The sequence below is a fragment of the Ceratotherium simum genome, chromosome 4, assembly GCF_057802395.1.
Source record: "Ceratotherium simum simum isolate JZ-2026a chromosome 4, ASM5780239v1, whole genome shotgun sequence".
Classification (NCBI taxonomy): domain Eukaryota; kingdom Metazoa; phylum Chordata; class Mammalia; order Perissodactyla; family Rhinocerotidae; genus Ceratotherium; species Ceratotherium simum.
This window is the reverse complement of record NC_141903.1, coordinates 22,985,837-23,004,808: the sequence shown is the minus strand read 5'-3', so window position 1 is coordinate 23,004,808 and position 18,972 is coordinate 22,985,837. Positions and strand designations below refer to the sequence as shown.

Below are 18,972 nucleotides of genomic sequence, written 5' to 3'. Positions count from 1 at the left end.
TCAACCTGGAGATTAGCAGGGATTAGGACGTCATACTTAGTATTTGAACTGTTTGTTCTTTATTTTTTATTTTTATTTTTTTTTTGTTTGTTCTTTAAAAGAGCTTTCCCACGATCTCTAGTGATCTTTACGACAAGCCTGTGCTGTAGGGATACTCATTTCTGACTGTTTTACCGACGAGAATACTGAGGCCCACCCAGGTTAGGTGGCTTATTCACGGTCTCTGTTTTCCTAATCCTTTAGATCATTTGTGAGGTAAGGCTTCGCAGTTTTTCTGGATCCCGATGAATTTCCGGAAACTCGCTACTTTTAGGCCTTTATTAAGTCATTCATTCTCAAGCAAGGCTGGCCGGACCACACTTAAGCGCCGGCCGCGTGTTCACGGTCTCCATGACAACACAGGTATAGGTACTGCTGGGTCTCCCGACGGGGAAGAAATCCGGAGAATTGCGCATGCGTCTTGTCCAGACGGCGTATGAACTCGGAGGCTTCCGTAGAGGGAGGGACAAAGATGGCGGCGGCAGTACTGGAACGTTTGGGTAAGGATTTCTTTAGTAGTTAAGGGATGGAGGAAGGGAGTGGAGGTGGGAGTCTGAAGTGATGGCTTGTGTTGATATTGCAGGTGCGTTATGGATGCAGAATCTGAGGGGGAAGCTGACCTTGGGGTAAGTTTCTCGCCTCGGAGTTGCAGAAGGGCCCGAGGCTTCCTTACTAGTCTGTCGATTACTGAGCGCGTGTGCCAAGCTCTGCTCTAGGCTCTGGGCCTAGCGAACAAGAGAGCCAGTCTCTGCTTTGCCAACCCGTTTTTTCCCCGCCGTGTTGCATAGCCCTGCGGAGATCGGGATTACCCATTATCCAAGGGACGTTGAAAATGTTTTTTCTGAACAGTCTCTTCTGATCTTTCTGGACATGGTTAGACTCTCCCAACCATGTCGGGAGCGTGCAGCTTTTCTAGTGACCTCTCTCGTTACTTGCTTACGTGAGCAGGCACTGTATTGTAGACAACCGCGGTTTACATCGTGCCTCACATTGAGTTAAGCTCCTTATACGCATTACCTCATTCTCGTAACATCCACGTAGTGTAGTACTGCTATACCCATTTTTCAGACAAGGAAATTGAAGCCCCCAAAGTAAAATAAGTTGCCCAAGGTCCCCCAGTCATAGGAAGTTTTGAAGCTTTATATTATACTCTCTAGAGCATTCTTTGACCTCAGGACAAAAGCATTCTTTAGGGTTAGGAAATGCAGTTGAGTCAGTACTGGCAAGAAGCCTTTCTCTGCCCCCCTCTCATTGTTCCTTGTCAGCAGTACAGCTGTTGATATTTGGAGATTGATAATCTGATTGTAAATATTCTGATCGGGGCATTTGTTAGCATTTATTGTGGTTTAGTTCGTGGGCTTTGGAGACAGAAAAGTTGAGTGTGAATCCACTTCATAACTCTGTAATTTTGGAACAGTCACTTATCCTTTCTAAGCTTTGGTTCTTTTATATGAGTAATGTTAGTACCTACTTCATAGATTTTTTTATGGAGATTACATGAGATAGTGCATATGAAGTGTTTCGTATAGTGGATGGCATATAATAATCCCACCTTAAATCCTAGCTGCCATTAGTGGTTTTGTCGTTGTATATTATTATTTATAATATTTTTATATTTATAATATAAATATAATATATTTAAAATAATACAAATATAAGTATAAAATAAATATAAAAGATAAAATAAAATAAAAAATAAATAATAAAATATAAATATATTTATAATATAATATAATATATTCCCATTATATTTAGCCCTGTCCTAGATTCTTGGGTCAGGGATGAAGAGGTGGGCTAAAGAAGAAAATGGGAAGCACTGGCCTTTAGAATTCGTCTTCACTTTGCTTTCTTAGATTATTTTCTATCACTCCACCCCAGCCATGCCAGTTTACTTACTTTTTCTGAAAATGCTGTGCATTTACTTACTTCTTGGCTTTTTCATGCTGTGCCCTCACTTCCTGTCTATAACAGCAGTCCTCATTATTCAAACATCTGTGGAAATGTTTCCCCTTCACAAGATTTTCTCAGATTTCACTAAAAATGGAAGAAATTAATTTCTCCTTCCTTTCAGCATGTGTTCTTTGAATAATGGCTTCACGTATATGTGTCTGTGCCCTTTACTAGCTTGTATCTCCTGGACAGAGGGACAATTCTTGTTTCTCTTTGTAACTCCAGCATAGGATCTTGCACAAAGTGAATATTTTGTTAATTTTTGTTGATTTATATTGTCCTGCACTGACTTATACTGGGAAGCTCTGAGCAGGTAACTTAAGCAGTTTGACTTCAGTCTTTTCATCTGTGTAATACAAGACGGTGGATTTTGCTACATGATTTCTAAGTCTCTTTCTAGTTCTGAAGTTATATAATTTTGTGAATCCCCATTCTGGACTTTCTAATGGGGAAATGATTATATGAAAACTAAGTAGAAAAGGTATAAAAAATGTTCATGATGACCATGTAAAATCTTAGAGATCATATTTTTCAGCAATTGGGAACCTAATTGCATATAGATACCAGACAGCTGGTAGAAATCAACGAACCAGGAGAGGTGAGCTGTGTAAAAGGAGAGAGAGTGGTAGGGTGTGTGGCAGTCAGTAGGGTGCATTCTTCATCTAAAGGCATTTTATTGGATTAAGAAAAAATGCTGCTGGCCAAGTAAAACTTTTCTGTAGGCTATATTTGGTAGCTGACTGACAATTTGTAACCTTTAAATTCCGAGTCTCCCATTTTCCTGATGGATGCACTTGGGAAGTTTTGTGACTTACGGAAGGTTACACTGTTAATACAAGGCAAACCTAGGATCTAAACAAAAAATTCTCTGGCTTTGAATAGTGCTCTGTCACACCATGGGAGAGACAGAGTGAGGGGCCCAGAAGGGGTTTGTCAGGGGAGTCTTTTTTTCGGAAGAGGTGATTTTAAAGTTTAAGTTTAAAAAGTGAAGAATAGAGGCTGGCCTGGTGGCGTAGTGGTTAAGTTTGCGCACTCTGCTTTGGTACCTGGGGTTCGGATCCTGGGCGCGGACCTGCACGCTGCTTATCACACCATGCTGTGGCAGGTGTCCCACATATAAAATAGAGGAAGATGGGCACAGATGTTAGCTCAGGGCCAGTCTTCCTCCGCAAAAAGAGGAGGACTGGCAACAGATGTTAGCTCAGGGCTAATCTTGCTCACCAAAAAAAAAAAAAAAAAAGTGAAGAGTAATTTTGGTGGTTTAGAAATAGAAGAGCTAGTGTAAAAGTTTGAAAGCACTAGTGACTAAACTGTACGTAGGTTAAAATTCTCTGCAAGAATAACCAAGTTGGAAATGTCATGAATTAGCAATTTGGTGGAAAAATGATGACAACAGTGTGATATAATTGAATCAACACTGGGCTGCAGGAGATAGAGCTGGATTTCGGATCTCTGCAGCAGACAAATATTGTGGCCATGTGCTTAACTTCTCTGAAGCTCAGTTTCCTCATCTTAAAAAATGAAGATAATATCTACATTAGAGGGTGGTTATGAAAAATAAGACACTAATATGTAAAACGTCAATTAAAGTGCCTGGCACTGTGAAGGTGTGGTGGGGATGATATCACCATGAAGTTCTTGCAAAGGAATCAGATTTTATGCTGGAACCAGTCAGTAGCCATTCAACAGTCTTAGGTGAGATTACATATTTCTTCTATCAGCCCTACTTTTACAAAACAATTGGCAAGAAGATAAGAAACTGAAACATAAGTTAGCCTACTACATGAGGTAGCCTACTAGACATTTAGTCAAATCACTTTTGAAAGACTTCTAAAGAAAGGTTAGAAATTTTCTGTGGTTTTTCTTCATCTATGCTTTCAGTGTTCCGGATTGCTGTTACTAGCGGGATTTGACAACCACGTTGATTTTGTGCTGTCTTAATTAAACCAAACCCCCGAGGGGTTGTGGTTCTCTGCATTTTAGCAATGGTTCTTAAGTTTGACTCACAGACTCTTTTGAGAGTATGAGGAAAGCCACAAAACATCTTCCCAGAAAAATGCATATTGCATTCATACTTTTGCTTGTAATTTCATAATCCTCAGCCTGGGAATCTCTGCATTGGGACATCACAATTAAACACAAGCATCTGTTTGTGATGCGTGAGGAACTGTAATGCTAGCCGTGCAGTGAGTGCACAATAATGATTAGCGGTGTCAAGTACATCGGAAAGCATGTTGGGCAGTGGCCCTTGCATTAATGGGTGAAATAACATCTCCCTCAATTTATTTTGAAAAATTTCAATCCTATGGGAAAGTTGGAAGAATATTACAGTATCCTTCAGCTGGATTCACCAGTTGTTAACGTGGCTTTAGCTTTCTCTATCAGTATACATGGTTTTCTTTCTGAGTCGTTTGAAAGTGGGTTGCACACATTATGGTAATTTACTCCTAATCACTTCAGGTTGTATTTCCTAAAAGTAAAGATAGTCTCCAAGAACCACAAACCATGATCAAAATGGGTGGTATAATTTAAGGATCTTTTATTTTAATGTTTTAGTAAAAAAAATGCAAATAGAAATCAAGTGTATGCTGACATATTTTTGAAAGAAGAAAAATTGACCATTATTTGTGGCTTGACAATAAGCCCTAAAATGATCATGCACTAAAACAAGGAGACCTTATAGATGGACCTGTTCAATTCCATAATATGTATGTTCATTTAGTAAGTCTCTTGTTATGTGACACTTTACTCCTTTCAAAGCACTCTCAAGCCAGTTCTGTATCTGGTTGAAGTCTAACTTAGATCTGAAAAGTTTCTCTATGAGTTTCCTAGGGTTGCTGTAACAAATTACCACAAATTGGGTGGTTTAAGACAATGGAAATTTCTTCTCTTACAGTTCTGGAGTCCAGAAGTCCAAAGTCAAGGTGTCAGCAGGGCTGTACTCCCTCCCTCTGGAGGCTCTAGGGGAGAATCTGTTCCTTGCTTCTTCCAGCTTCTGGTTCTGTCTTCATCACACCTTTCCCTCTGTGTATCTATCTCAAAACTCACTCTGCCTCTCTCTCATTAAAATACATGGGATTGCATTTAGGGCTGAACAAGATAATCCAGGATAAGCTCCTCCTCTCAAGATCCCTAAGTTAATCACACCTTTTGCCATATGTTATTCACAGATTCTGGAGATAAAGACGTGGGCATATCTTTGGGGCCACCATTCTCTTTCAAAAGGGGTCTTACAGATTATCTTCAGGTCTTTTTTTCAGAAAGATGCCCTGTAAATCACACCTTTACTTCTGCTGCTCCTTCAGCCTGGAGTGCTTGTTTATCTGGCTTTTGAATGTGGAAGTCTACTTTCTTCAACCCTCAGCTCAAGTCCCATCTCCTTAAAGCCATCCCGATTACCTCAGCCCTCCTGTTGCTTCTTCTGTCATTTTAATGCCTATTGCAAATTTATGGTTAATTCTCTATCTTTCTAACTGAATTTTAAATCTCTTGAGGGCTGGAAATATATTTTATATCTCTTTGCACCCCCTTCACCTAGAATAGTACCTGGACTATAATAAGAAATATATTTGGTCTTTGTCTTTGGTTCCTGGCACAGAGCTCCTAAAATCCTTGGAATTTCCTGAGTGATGGGAGTGTCTTTTTTATTCATAATGAGCTTCTTTGGAACAAAAGGAAAGGAAGGAGAGCTGGTGATTAGGTTACAAAAAGTAGAACAAGGTACAGGTTCTGAGAGCTACTGCACTGGTGATCACATTTATGTGCTTGGAGGGTGGCGTGCCTGGAGAGGGCACAGAAGCTCTGTGCCCTCCCCTCCATACTCTGCCCTATACATCTCTTCCATTTGCCTGTTCCTGAGTTGAATCCTTTATAATAAATGTAAGTAAAGTATTTTCTTGAGTTCTGTGAGCTGTTCATTCTAGTGAATTGTTGAACCTGAGAGGGGCTCATAGGAACTCCCAAATTTGTTGTCAGCCAGGCAGAAGTGTGAGTAGTCTGGATAACCCTTTGCGGCTGACTTCTGATGTGGGGGCAGTCTTGTGGGACTGAGCCCTTTAATTTGCGGGCTCTGATGCTAACTCCAGGTAGATAGTGTGAGAATTGAGTTCATTTGTTGGACAGTCAGTTGGTGTTGGAAAATTGGTTGTTGGGGTGGAAAAACCCTACACATTTGGTGTCAGAAAAAAGACACCAGAGTATCCTATCTTTATTAGTTGGTCAGTAACTGTAAGTTGATGAAATATGTCAACCTAAACAGATGCAAGTTGTAGTCTGAAAGATTGCCAGGAATTGGGATTCCTGTTTTTCTAGTCCAGTGCCAAGAAGGAATCCTAATTGCAAATTAAGCATGGGTACACATTTCCAAATTTATCTAATAGAATTGCTTGTGCTGATTATTCAAATTCTTTTTAACTATTTTAACTATTCCTTAGGACAAAATGAGGCCTTTAAAACCTCTGTGTACCCAGGCGAGAAGTTATTGATTAGAATATGACTATTATTTCTCTGAATCATAAAATAGTGGTTTGAAAGGGTTACTGTCTTATTTTCAAATGATTATTGACACCAGAGGCTTCCACTAGTTTCTCTGAGGGAAGACTTAAGGTGTGTGAAATAACGAAGTTGATCAAGAATATATTTATAAACTTTTTGATTTATTCTTAGATTGTTTTAAAAAATTGTTCTGCTCAGAATTATGGCTTTTTTATTTGTTCTCATCCCGCACTATAGTGGGCCAAACCCCTCATATGTATATACGTATATATATAAGCTATATCACAGAAAAGAAGAGTAACGGGGGGCGGGGAAGAATGAGACTTATTTTTTTGGTGAGAAAGATTAGCCCTGAGCTAACATCTGTCACCAATCCTCCTCTTTTTGCTGAGGAAGATTGGCCCTGGGCTAAATCCCTGCCCATCTTCCTCTACTTTATTTGTGGGTTGCCTGCCACAGCATGGCTTGATAAGCGGTCCGTAGGTCCGCACCTGGGATCTGAACCTTCAGACTCTGGGCTGCTGAAGCAGAGCGTGTGACTATGCCACTGGGCCGGCCCCAAGTGAGACTTCTTTTAAATAGTTGCTTTGAGGCACTGCTGGCTTACCCCAAGAGGTTACAGACTGAAGATCTTTGTGATGAATTAGGCCTGTGGATATGTTTTGTTTGGACTACACAGTGTTTAAAAACTTCTTTTTAAATCAGCATTTAAAAACTGGCAGCTTTCTCATAAAACTCTAGGTTTCTAGATTCTCTTATGCGTTGCAAGGCATGGCAGCAATTTTCTAGAGCTAAAGAGTGTAGCACTCTTTGGTTTTCCTTAGTTTCCAACCATGAGTGAAATGATGCTGGGAAAACTGGACCACTATCTTACACCATACGCAAAAATTAACTCAAAATGGATTAAAGACTTAAATGTAGGACCTGAAACTATAAAACTCCTAGAAGAAAACATAGGCAGTAAGCTCCTTGACATAGGTCTTGGTGATGATGTTTTGGATTTGAAACCAAAAGCAAAGGCAACAAAAGCAAAAATTAACAAGTGAGAATACATCACACTAAAAAGCTTCAGTACAGCAAAGGAAACCATCATCAACATGGAAAGGTAACTTACCGAATGGGAGAAGATATTTGCAAATCATATATCTGATAAGGGATTAATATTCAAAATATATGAAGAACTAATACAACTCAATAGCAAAAAAAGAAACAATCTGATTAAAAAATGGACAAGGGATCTAAATAGACATTTTTTCCAAAGAGGACGTACAGATGGCCAATAGGTACATGAAAAGGTGCCTAGCATCACTAATCATCAGAGAAATGCAAATCAAAACCACAGTGAGATATCACCTCACTCCTGTTAGAATGACTATTATCAAAAAGACAAGAAATTACAAGTGTTGGCAAGGATGTAGAGAAAAGGGAACACTTGTGCCCTGTTGGTGGTAGTGTAAATTGGTGCAGCCACTATGGAAAACAGTATGGAGGTTCCTCAAAAAATTAAAAAGAGAATTACCGTTTGATCCAGCAATTCCACTTCTGTGTATTTATTCGAAGAAAACGAAAACACTAACTCAAAAAGATATATGTACCCGCATATTCATTACAGCATTATTTACAATAGCGAAGATATGGAAGCAACCTAAGTGTCCATTGATGGATGAACGGATGGATAAGGAAGATGTGGTCTATATATACAATGGAATGTTGTTCAGCTGTAGGAAAGAAGGAAATCTTGCCATTTGTGACAACATGGATGGACCTTGAGGACATTATGCTAATGAAGTAAGTCAGATAGAGAAAAACAAATATTGTATGATCTCACTTATATGTGGAATCCTAAAAAAGGGAAAACAAAAAAAGCTGAACTCATAGATGCAGAGAACAGATTAGTGGTTGCCGGAGGCGGGGTGGGGGCTGGGTGAAATGGCTGAAGGGGGTCAGAAGGTACAAACTTCAGTTATAAAATAAATAAGTTGTGGGGATGTAATGTACAGCATTGTAACTATAGTTAATAATACTGTATTGCATATGTGAAAGTTGCTAAGGGAATAAACCTTAAAAATTCTCATCACGAGAAAAAAAATTTGTAACTATATTTGGTGATGGATGTTAGCTAGACTTATTGTGGTGATCATTTTGCAATTTATTCAGATATCGAATCATATTGTACGCTTGAAACTAATATAATATGTCAATTATATCTCAGTAAAATTTTTTTTTTTGCATAGTTATACTCAACCCTCTTACCTTTTTTGTATTACCTTGCTGTCCTCTGTATCCTTTAGTTCATTCTGCAAATATGTATTCATTTCCTGATGTGTGCCAGCTACTATTCTAGCACTGGGGATTTTGTAGTGAACAAAAACACAATAATCCTGCCCTCATGGAGTGTACAATGTATTGAGAGATGCAAATAATAAGCAAAATAAGTAAAATACAAAGTATATTAGATAGTGACAACTGCTTAGGAAAAAATGAAAGAGAATGGGAATAGGAAGTATGTGTGTTTGGGAGGGGGGTTGCAGTTTTGGATAGAGAAGGCCTCACCAAGAAGATAACATTTGAGTAAAGATCTGAAGGAAATGAGGGAGGATCTACCAAGTTGTGACAACATCTGAGCGAACAACATTCTAGACAGGTGGAACAAAGGCCCCGAGGAGGGAACATACCTAGTATGGTCAAAAACAGTGAGTGAAAGGAGGGAATAGTAGTAGGAGATGTGGTCAGAGAGGAAGAAAGAGTAGGAGATTGTGTAGAGCTTTATGGGTCATTGTAAGTACTTTGGCTTTTATTCTGAGTGAGATGGAAAACCACTGATGGGTTTTGAGTATAGAAGTAATATGATCTGACTTATGGTTATGAGTGGTTCTTTCTGGCTGTTGTGTTGCAAATAGACCAGAGTGGGGATGGGGAGCAAGGATGGAAGCAGAGACCATTGGATATTTCAGGTAAGAGATTATGATGGCTTGGATTTGGGTGGCTGTGAAAGTGGGTGAATGGTTGGATTCTGGCAGTATGTTAATGACAGCTGATAGGACTTGCTGATGGATTGAATGTGGGTTGTGAGAAAGAAGGGTGACACCAACGCTGATAACCTGAGCAACTAGAAGGATGGATTTGCCATTTACTGAGATAGGAAGACGTCCAGAGGAGCAGGTTTTGGGGAGCATATCAAAAGTTCAGTTTGAGGTTTGTTAAGTTTAGGATGTCCAGTGAGCTTCCAAGTGAGGTTGTGAGTATGCAATTGGATATATGGTTTGGAGTTCAGGGAAGGCATGTAAATTGGGGAGTCATCAGTGTATGAACAATATTTAAAGCCATGAGACTGGTTGACTTCACCATGAGAGTGACTGTAGATAGAAAGCACTAGAGTACAAGGATTGATTCCTACTTGAGGCAGCCAACATTTACAGATCAGGGTGATGAGGAAACAACAAAGGAGTCTGGAGGAGTGTCCAGATTGTGTGGTGTCCTCAAACCCAAGTAAAGAAGGTGTCTTAAGAAAGAGTGAGTGACCAGATGTGATAATGTGATTTACGAGAAATATATGTTTGGTCATTCTGATGATCAAAATGTATTTCTTATGTATATTTGGTCTTTGTCCATGGTTCCTGGCTCACAGCTCCCAAAACCCTAGAAATTTCCTGAATAATAAGAGCAATGGGGGGCCGGCCCAGTGGCTCAGCGGTTAGGTGCACGCGCTCCGCTGCTGGCGGCCCGGGTTCGGATCCCGGGCGTGCACCGACGCACCGCTTCTCCGGCCATGCTGAGGCCACGTCCCACATACAGCAGCTAGAAAGATGTGCAGCTATGACATACAACTATCTACTGGGGCTTTGGGGGAAAAAAATAAATACATAAATAAAATTATTAAAAAAAAAATAAGAGCAATGGGTACATCTTTTGTCATCGTATTTGGTCTCTTGTCCTCAGTTACTGAAATTGCTTCAGAGCCATAAAAGTGAAATGAATGTCTTGTTATTCATAACAAGCCCCTTCCACTACAACTGGGTTTATGTTAATGAGGTGACTTTTGGAAGGCACTTAAGGTGGAACTTTCAGTCCCACCCCCTGATTTACCAAGGAGGGAGAAGGGCTAGAGGTTGAATCAGTCACCAATGGCCTGTGTAATGAAGCCTCCATAAAAACCCAAAAAGGGGATTCAGGTTGGGGAACCAGAATGCTTCCTCGTGTCACCATGCCAGGGCCCCAAGCTCCACTAGGACAGAAGCTCCTTGTTCACGACCCTGCCCAATGTATCTCTTCATCTGGCTGTTGATTCATATCCGTTAATATCTTTTGTAATAAATCAGTAATCCAGTGAGTAAATGGGTTTCCTGAGTTCTGTGAACCGCTCTAGCAACTTGAACTCAAGACGGGGGTCGTGGAAACCTCTGACTTATAGCCAGTCAGTCAGAAGCAGAGGTAACAAGCTGGGCTTGTGATTGGCATTTGAAGTGGAAGACAGTCTTGTGAGACTGAGCCCTTAACCTGTGGAATCTAATTCTGTCTCTGAGTAGATAGTGTCAGAATTAAGTAGAATCGTAGGACACCAGCTGGTGTCAGAGCATTGCTTGGTGGTGGTGTGAGGAACCCTTCCCTCAACGTGAGAATTGTTGGGTGGTCAGACCCCTTTTGAGAATTGACCATTGGGTTTTACAACACAGATATCTTTGATGACCTTGATAAAGCAGTTTTGTCGAGATGATGTAGGCAAAAACCTGATTGGAAGGGGTTAAGGATGAATGGGAGAACTGGAATTAGAGATAGGGAATTTAGGCAACTCATTCAAGGAGTTTTGTGGTGGTTGCTAGAGGGACTTAGTGAGGGGATGGTTTGTTTGTTTGAGTTGGGAGATGTTAAAGTATATTGCTTGCTGATGGGAGCTATCCGATAGAGAGGAAAAAATTGGTGATGGAAAGAGGGCAGAAAGAATTGCTGGACCAATGCCCTTGAGTAGATGGGAAGGAATGGGATCTTGGGAGCAAGGGATGAAATTGGTCCTAGCTAGGGCATAGAAGTTCATTCGTAATAACAAGAGAGAAGATAGTAAGTATATATGGACATGGATGCAGGTGGGTATTTGGTTAGGTGGTGGGAGCTTGTAGAAGTTCTCTTTTCATTGTTCTAATTTCTGAGTGAAATAAGCATAGTTATCAGCTGAGACTGAGGATGAGGGAGGAGATGTGGGAGGTTTGACTAGCAAGAAGAGGTATGAAGTTTGTCTATAGGGGCTAGGAGAGTAAATGGACTAGGGAAATACAATAGGAATGCCTTGCGGCCTTAAGGGCTCCCATTTGGAGTTTATGAATAAGAATGTAAAATTTAGGCATTTAATCATCTTTGGCTTACATAGTGAGAAAATCTGGTTTATTAACCATCCACATGTGTATGGCATGATAATAGGAACCTTTTGGAGCAGAGAGGTCTGCTCCCTCATCTGCAAAAATTAGCACTGTTTGTTAACTGTTGCTTTAGCTAATAGTGTCTTTCAACTGGGAGCAATTTTGCCACCCCCCACCCCCACCCCCCGCCCTGCCCTGGGACATTTGGCAATGTCTGGAGACATTTTTGGTTGTCACACCATGGGCAGGGGGTGCTACTGGCATCTAGTGGGTAGAGGTGAAGGATGCTACTAAACATCCTACAAGGCACAGGACAATCCCCACAACAAAGAATGATCTGGCCCAAAATGTCAGTAGTTCAGAGGTTGAGAAACTGAGTTTATCATGATCCCAAGTTGCTGAAATTTCACTTTTTTTGTTTGCTAAACTCGTTTCCTTGTGTTATTGTCCTTGACTTTCACAAAATAAAATTATATTGAGTCATGAGAATATACATTATTTCAGCCCTTTATTTTAGTTTTTAATTGAGGCAAGAGGGAGGATGTTCTTTTATTCACTGTCAAGTGTGAGATTAATTTAGTGTTAATATCAGTAAATTTGGCTCAAAGAATTTTTTACCTTGATGCATATAACAACATGATATTCCCAAGATTGAGCCTGAGGCCATTATTATCTTCACTTGGGACTTAGGTATACCTTGTATTAAATTTCAAAATGAACTTTGAGTAATAAATAGAAAGTATTAGTTCTTTCAAATGGTGACTTGAGAAAGTTTCAGATACTCTGTCTTATCTGAATCAACTCTTAATCCTAAAATTCGGCTTATATCTGCTACTCTTCAGTGCCTAATGACTTTGGGCAGAATTTGAAAAGTGATACTTAAAACTTAATCCTCAAGTATTGGTAGATACAAAACTCCACCATGAGAGTAAGGAAATGCATATGCTAGTTCTAGTATACCACTTGCTTTCTGCTTGAGCTCTGGCAGTCTCGCCGTATTGTGAGTGAAGCTAAAGGGATTTGGGATTCCTAGTAAATGAAAGTGTATAGTAAATATCAATAATCATATTTGAATTTCAAAATGATAAAAGTTGATCCTGGATGACTGTCAGTGTTTTTTTCTTTTTAAGATTTTAACTTATTTTGATTCTTTAAAATGCTCACAGTGAAACAGAGCTCTAGGCAGACTGAAAATTAATATTTGTTGGAAAACAATTTTGTAGAAGGAAATGGATCCTGGCAATAAACCCATGCTATCGTTTGTTAATTCCACCAACTTCCTTCTCTTGAGTTTGTTTTCTCTAGTGACTCTTCACAGGCTTTCTTACATAAAAAGTTCTCGTAAAAGCCTTAGGTTTTCAATTAGTTTTACTTTCAATTTTACCTTATGATTGCTTCCTTTTCTGCTTTAATTCAATATTATTCTAACAGCTGGGCAGGAGACGGTGCATAAGAACTTTTGATTTAATACACTTCAGAATTAAGTCCCCGTTTGGAATAATATTTCAATTTAATTTGATTACAGTTGTTTAGTATTTGTTTGATAATTCATTTTATGAACCATTTGAGCCCTGAAAGTGTTGTAGGTATTGAGAAAGCTTTATCATTATTAATTCATAATGTGTTTAATTTATTAAGCATCATATTTAATTCACTGTGTATTGAGGATTTGAGGAGTATAAGACACTGTGCTAGATGTGCAGGATACAGAAGGCATGGGCCTCACCATCTTGCGGTCTTTCAGACTGGTTAGTAAGTGGTACATTGAAGAAGAATTAAATAGCAGCCAAAGGGTTCATGTTTCTGTAATCATGCTGTCCACAGTGAGATTAGAGATAGAATTAAGGTTGGAGAGACCCTAAAGATGACGTACTCCAATTCCTCTTTTCATAGATAGAGAAACTGAGGCCCAAGGAGGTGACAAACATAGTATACCCACTAATTACAACTTCATAGAAGCAAATGATCATGATTATAAACATGAGAAGGAGGTTTGAAATTGTGTAATATAAAGTTTACAGTTCACAGTGTTTATTTTGTTTTAGAAAATAGGAGAGATGAACTGTTCAGAGGGCCTAATTAAAAATTAATACTAACCATCAGTGTTTATCATGTGCTTGACACTGTACTTTAATTATTAATTCACCAACAACAGAATGAAGTAGATATTATTCTCCTCATTCTAAAACTAATAATATCTAAAATTTATTGAGCCCTATTAAGTGTCAGGTTAAGTATTTTACTTACGGTATCTCATTTGAGCTCCTTAAGAAGCCTATGAGGTAAATGCTATTATTACTCCATTTACTGATGAGAAAACTGAGATTTAGCAAGTTATGTGAATTCCCCAAGGCCATTTACTTAGTATTAGAGTTAGGATTTAGACCCAGGTCTACTTGACTTCATAGTCTCTGCCCTCAGCACCTGGCTTATAGTTGTATTAGGAAATTCTGCCCTTTAACATGATGTATCTTAGTTTCGTGCTTTTTGGTGAAAATATTGGAACCTAGATGTGGATAGCAAAGGTACAGATTTTGTCAGGTGTTTTGATGGCGCTGGTCTTAATATCAGGATGTAAGAAGGTGAACTTGAGGTAGAGTAGGAGAAATGAGCCACTAGGAGAACAGATTTTTAAAATTCTTTAGTCTGAATGGTTTGAGGACTAAAAACAAAGGCTTTGCCAAGTTATATCATCCAGTTGCATATATTGTGTGAGAATCTGCCAATATACAACAATTTTGAATATTTAAGCCTTGATTACCTATTTACTCAGTATCCATGTGCCAATATTGTCCTTGGTGCCTTGGTGCTAGAATACAGAGGATGTCATACTTGCCCTCAATATGGTCAAATCTATATACTTGCTACAGTAACTTATTCTTCTACAGCCAGCTTATATAGTACAGTAGTCCAACTCACTGCTCTTTGGCTGGCAAGAACAAAGTACGAAGACAGTGCGGGGAATGGTTGTTTGGGAGAAAGGATCAGGTGATGCCTCACAATGAGGTGACATTTAAGCTGGAACTTAAAACAGGATAAGCACATCATTCAGGGGATAATGAGGGAGGAGAAAACAATATGAGCTAAAGTGTAAGATATGAAAGTGTATGGTTTGTTCAGGGAGCAACAGATGTCTTTGTGGCTAGGCCATAAGGTGAATAAGCCCAGATGGGTGGGTTGGGGTTAGGTTATAAAAGACCTTCTGTGTCTAGCTAGGAGTTTGGACTCTATATTCTGGGCAGTAGGGAAACACTAAAGTTTGTTGCGTTAGTTGGGTATATCCAGATGTGTACAAAAGTAGACAATATGATGAACCATCTTGAACCTATCACCCAGCTTCAACAGTTATTAACTCATGGCCAATCTTGTTTTATTTATGGCCCCTACTCTCCCCCATATTTGAAACAAATCTCAGACACTATATTATTTCATCCATAAATATTTCACTTTGTATCTCATTAAAAAGTATCAAGTATCCAGTTAATGTTTAAATTTCCAGTGGTTAAATAATTGTCGAACTTGGGCTCTGGTAGATTTAACTTTTTGAAACAGATTTCTGTTTCCTGACATTTCTCTTAAGTCTCTCTCTCTTTCTTTTTTTTTTTTTTTTACTGAGGAAGATTCACCCTGAGCTAACATCTGTCACCAGTCTCTCTCTGTATGTGGATGGCCACTGACGAGTGGTGTGTGTCTGCGCCCTGCGTCTGAATCCACGAACCTGGGCTGCTGAAGCATAGTGCGCCAAACTTAACCACTAGGCCACTGGGCCGGCCCACATTTCTCTTAAGTCTCTTAATGTGTAGGTTCTTCATTCAGCTCTCTCTTTCCCCACCTTGTAATTTATTTGTTTTTTTTCGTGAGGAAGATTTGCCCTGAGCTAACATCTGTGCCAGTCTTCCTCTATTTTGTATGTGGTTTGCTGCCACAGCATGGCTTGACAAGTAGTGTAGGTCTGCGCCTGGGATCTGAACCCGTGAACCTGGGGGCACCGAAGTGGAGCACGCTGGACTTAACCACTATGCCACAGGGCCAGCCCCCGTAATATATTTGTTGAAGAAAATTAGCTGTTTGTCTTGTGGAGTTTTGTACAGCTTGGATTTTGCTGAGTGCATCCCCCTCGTGTTGTTTAACATGTTCCCTTATTTCCTGTATTGAATCTAGAGGCTTCATCAATTCAGGTTCGTTTTTTGTGGAAAGACTGCTTTATGTTCTTTCATCAGGAGGCATGTAAATGCCACCTTTATTCTTTAATTTCTTAGGGATTACAAAATGATGCTATTTGTCTTGCTTACTCAGCAAAGTTGAAGAATTCCACAGGTCAGATCAGGGATCCATTGTGTCTTATTTAAATCTATTTTAGGACTGAACTGACTTATAGTAGAGAGTCAATATTTATTGGCCACTCAGGGTGAGAGATCTTGGGTTAATATTTGTTTATTATTTGACTTATATAAGTTACTAACGTTTCCCTCTTCTTAGTCTTCAATAAACTAGCTCTTTGTGGTATTTTATGTAAAAGCAATCTCTATTAATGAATACATCTAGAAAGTTTCCACTTGTGATCTTTAAATAGTTTCCATCAAAATGGAGCTGATGTGGTTTAGAAGATACATAAGCTCTGGAAAAGATTCTAAATATCTGTTGTTTTACAGGCTTCTTTCATCTCACAATGTTTTACCCCAATCACATATCCACACAAGTGCTTCTCTTGACATTTCTCGAAAATGGGAGAAGAAGAATAAAATTGTTTATCCTCCACAACTTCCTGGAGAACCTCGGAGACCAGCAGTAAGTTTGTGGGTAGAACTAATCTCTTAATTTTGATAAAGAGCTCTTACTCTTACGTGGCTAGCAATGATTTATTATTCCATGTTAAGAAAAGAAAAAATTATACAGCAATTTGCATGATCCTTTGATACAGAAAATGTTCTAGACTTATGTTTTTGGTAGTTTAAAAAGATTGTCTTTGTTTTACTTACTTGTTTGCCTTGACTTAACCTCCTGAATAGGGACCTTAACTCTAAAACTAAGCTAATAACTTGAGACATACTGACTGATTTGTGACTCCAAGAGGCTTGATAATGGATTCTTGATAATGGAGCATGAGGAGTTGGCAAGAATGACTTCAACTATTGGCCAATATTTAAATCATATACATCGTTTTCCAATGTTTTGTATTTGAATATAGACATACTTGGTTGTGGGTTTTGTTTTTTGTTTTTGTAATTCACAAACCTTTGAACCTAAGGTTTGAATTTAATCATTGGATTCCTTCCAGAGATTGAGTTTTATCTTATCTTTAGCTGCTCAGAATTCTTTTACCCTCTCCAAACTGCTAGAGATTGCTCTAGTCTGAGAAATAAGACTAATTTCCAGCCTAACATGAATTTGCTGTGGAATACCTCCACATCTGTTAAAAAATTTAAGCAAGTAATAATAGCATAAGGAAGATGGGAACAGTTGAATCCTTAAGAAAATAAACTGTGATAAGTACTTTCAAAATAAAATTACTGTGTTAATTAAAAATCATTCAGTTCAGCAAACATCTTTTAAAGGCTTTTGGGATTTAAGGCTACTGGATAATCAATATCTAAGTAGTGTCATTTGCTTAGTTTTTATATGAATTGACAACATGCATTTCATTAAGATTCAATTGCTGTGTGAGTATTGGTCTGAATTAGTAGTTTTATATATATATTTTTCTTATTTAGGGGAGTTAATTTATTGATTTAAAGAGCTCCCACCTAATTGGGAAATAAGAGGAAAAAGAGATACTAATAGTTATAGAACTAACTTTTTAACTTTCATACTTTATCATGCCGTCAGATCTTAAAAGTTAGATTTGTCACAGGATCTGTGCTTTTAAGTATTGACTTCATTTTGTAATTAACCCAAATTTAGAAGTTACACATTTGTATAAATATCATAAATAAAATATTTCCTATAATTAATGAGCTTTCTTTAATTCTTACCTGAGCTCTTTGAACTTAGATATTAATTGGAAATAAAGAAATCATAATAGTATTTGTCAGGTCCAGAATATAAAAGCAAAATTTTGTAATATGTAGTACCAGTCTTTTTAGATATTAAAATAAATGTACTTCGGGATACATGCCAAATGACAAGATCCACTTAGTGGATCATCTACTTAACTCGAGCAAATGAAGGACAATGTAATCCAGTCATTGGTTATATATTGTATTTACTGAAACTATTTTGATTAACTTTTTTGTATCATATAAACTCCTTATACAAGTGTCTGTGTGAAGACATTTGGTTTCATTTTTATATAGGCACTTGGGAGAAACGAAATTTAATTCTCTATTTTGCACAGATTTTGTTGTGTAAGTAATCCTTTTGGGGACAGATTATGACTTTTGGAAAATACCTTATTTTCTGACTTTAAATAGTATTTGGTAAATTGACATTGGTGCATCAGTTATACCTGCTATGACTGAAATATTAATGTCCTTCATAAATCCCTAGCTTATTAATGGGGAATAATTTGCTCATCTAGCCACATATTTCATATACTGTGCCATTATGTGCAGTGTCCCTTTGACTTGCCAATCTGCTAGCTGCAAACATTTTAAAAATTAGTTTTATCTCTAGTTTAAAAGAGGGCCAGATAATAATTTACAGTTCTACCTCATTCTGATCTTCAGCATTGGAGTATGTAGTTAAACAAATAATAGTGGGTGGGGTAGTGAAGAAATCCTATAGCAGGAAGTTAAAATGAATGTCACCAATTTAGGCACGTTTTAGGCCACTCCTAATACATATTTTTAAGGCTACCTTCCTCATTTAGCTAGCACCAATTTCTAAACAATATATATGCCTATGTAGACTTTATCATACATGTGGCCTCACCGTGGTAGAGAAAATAAGCCAGAGAGAAATTAAATGGCTTTCTTCATAATAACCAGACCTTGTTAATTTGCGCTTGAGTTTACTTTTGCAATATCTCTGAAAGCAGCTATGTTAAATAAATTAAAATTTAATGAGACTATATCAAACCTGTTTGAACAACCATTTCTATAAGAGGCATATTTTTAATTTATGGATTAATTGACGTACTGATAATAAGTCGTGCTTATAAGTCATTCATGTAGATCCCATAAGGTTCTGGTAAGGACTG

General features: G+C 38.3%; 1 protein-coding gene across 3 annotated transcripts in view; it reads left to right on the top strand.

Moving 5' to 3' along the window:
* The first annotated feature begins 437 nt into the window (after positions 1 to 437).
* MRPL22 (mitochondrial ribosomal protein L22) overlaps positions 438 to 18,972 on the top strand; it is a 30,608-nt gene continuing 12,073 nt past the window's right edge. Inside the window, exons 1-3 of one of the 3 annotated variants that reach the window (XM_004428604.3) lie at positions 438 to 539; positions 623 to 665; positions 16,487 to 16,622. In XM_004428604.3, coding sequence (XP_004428661.2) covers positions 476 to 539; positions 623 to 665; positions 16,487 to 16,622 — 243 coding nt within the window. In that variant the 5' untranslated portion in view covers positions 438 to 475. Of the gene's footprint in view, positions 540 to 622; positions 666 to 8,095; positions 8,272 to 16,486; positions 16,623 to 18,972 lie in introns of those variants that run through there. The other 2 variants (XM_087429509.1, XM_087429508.1) reach the window with 2 other exon arrangements.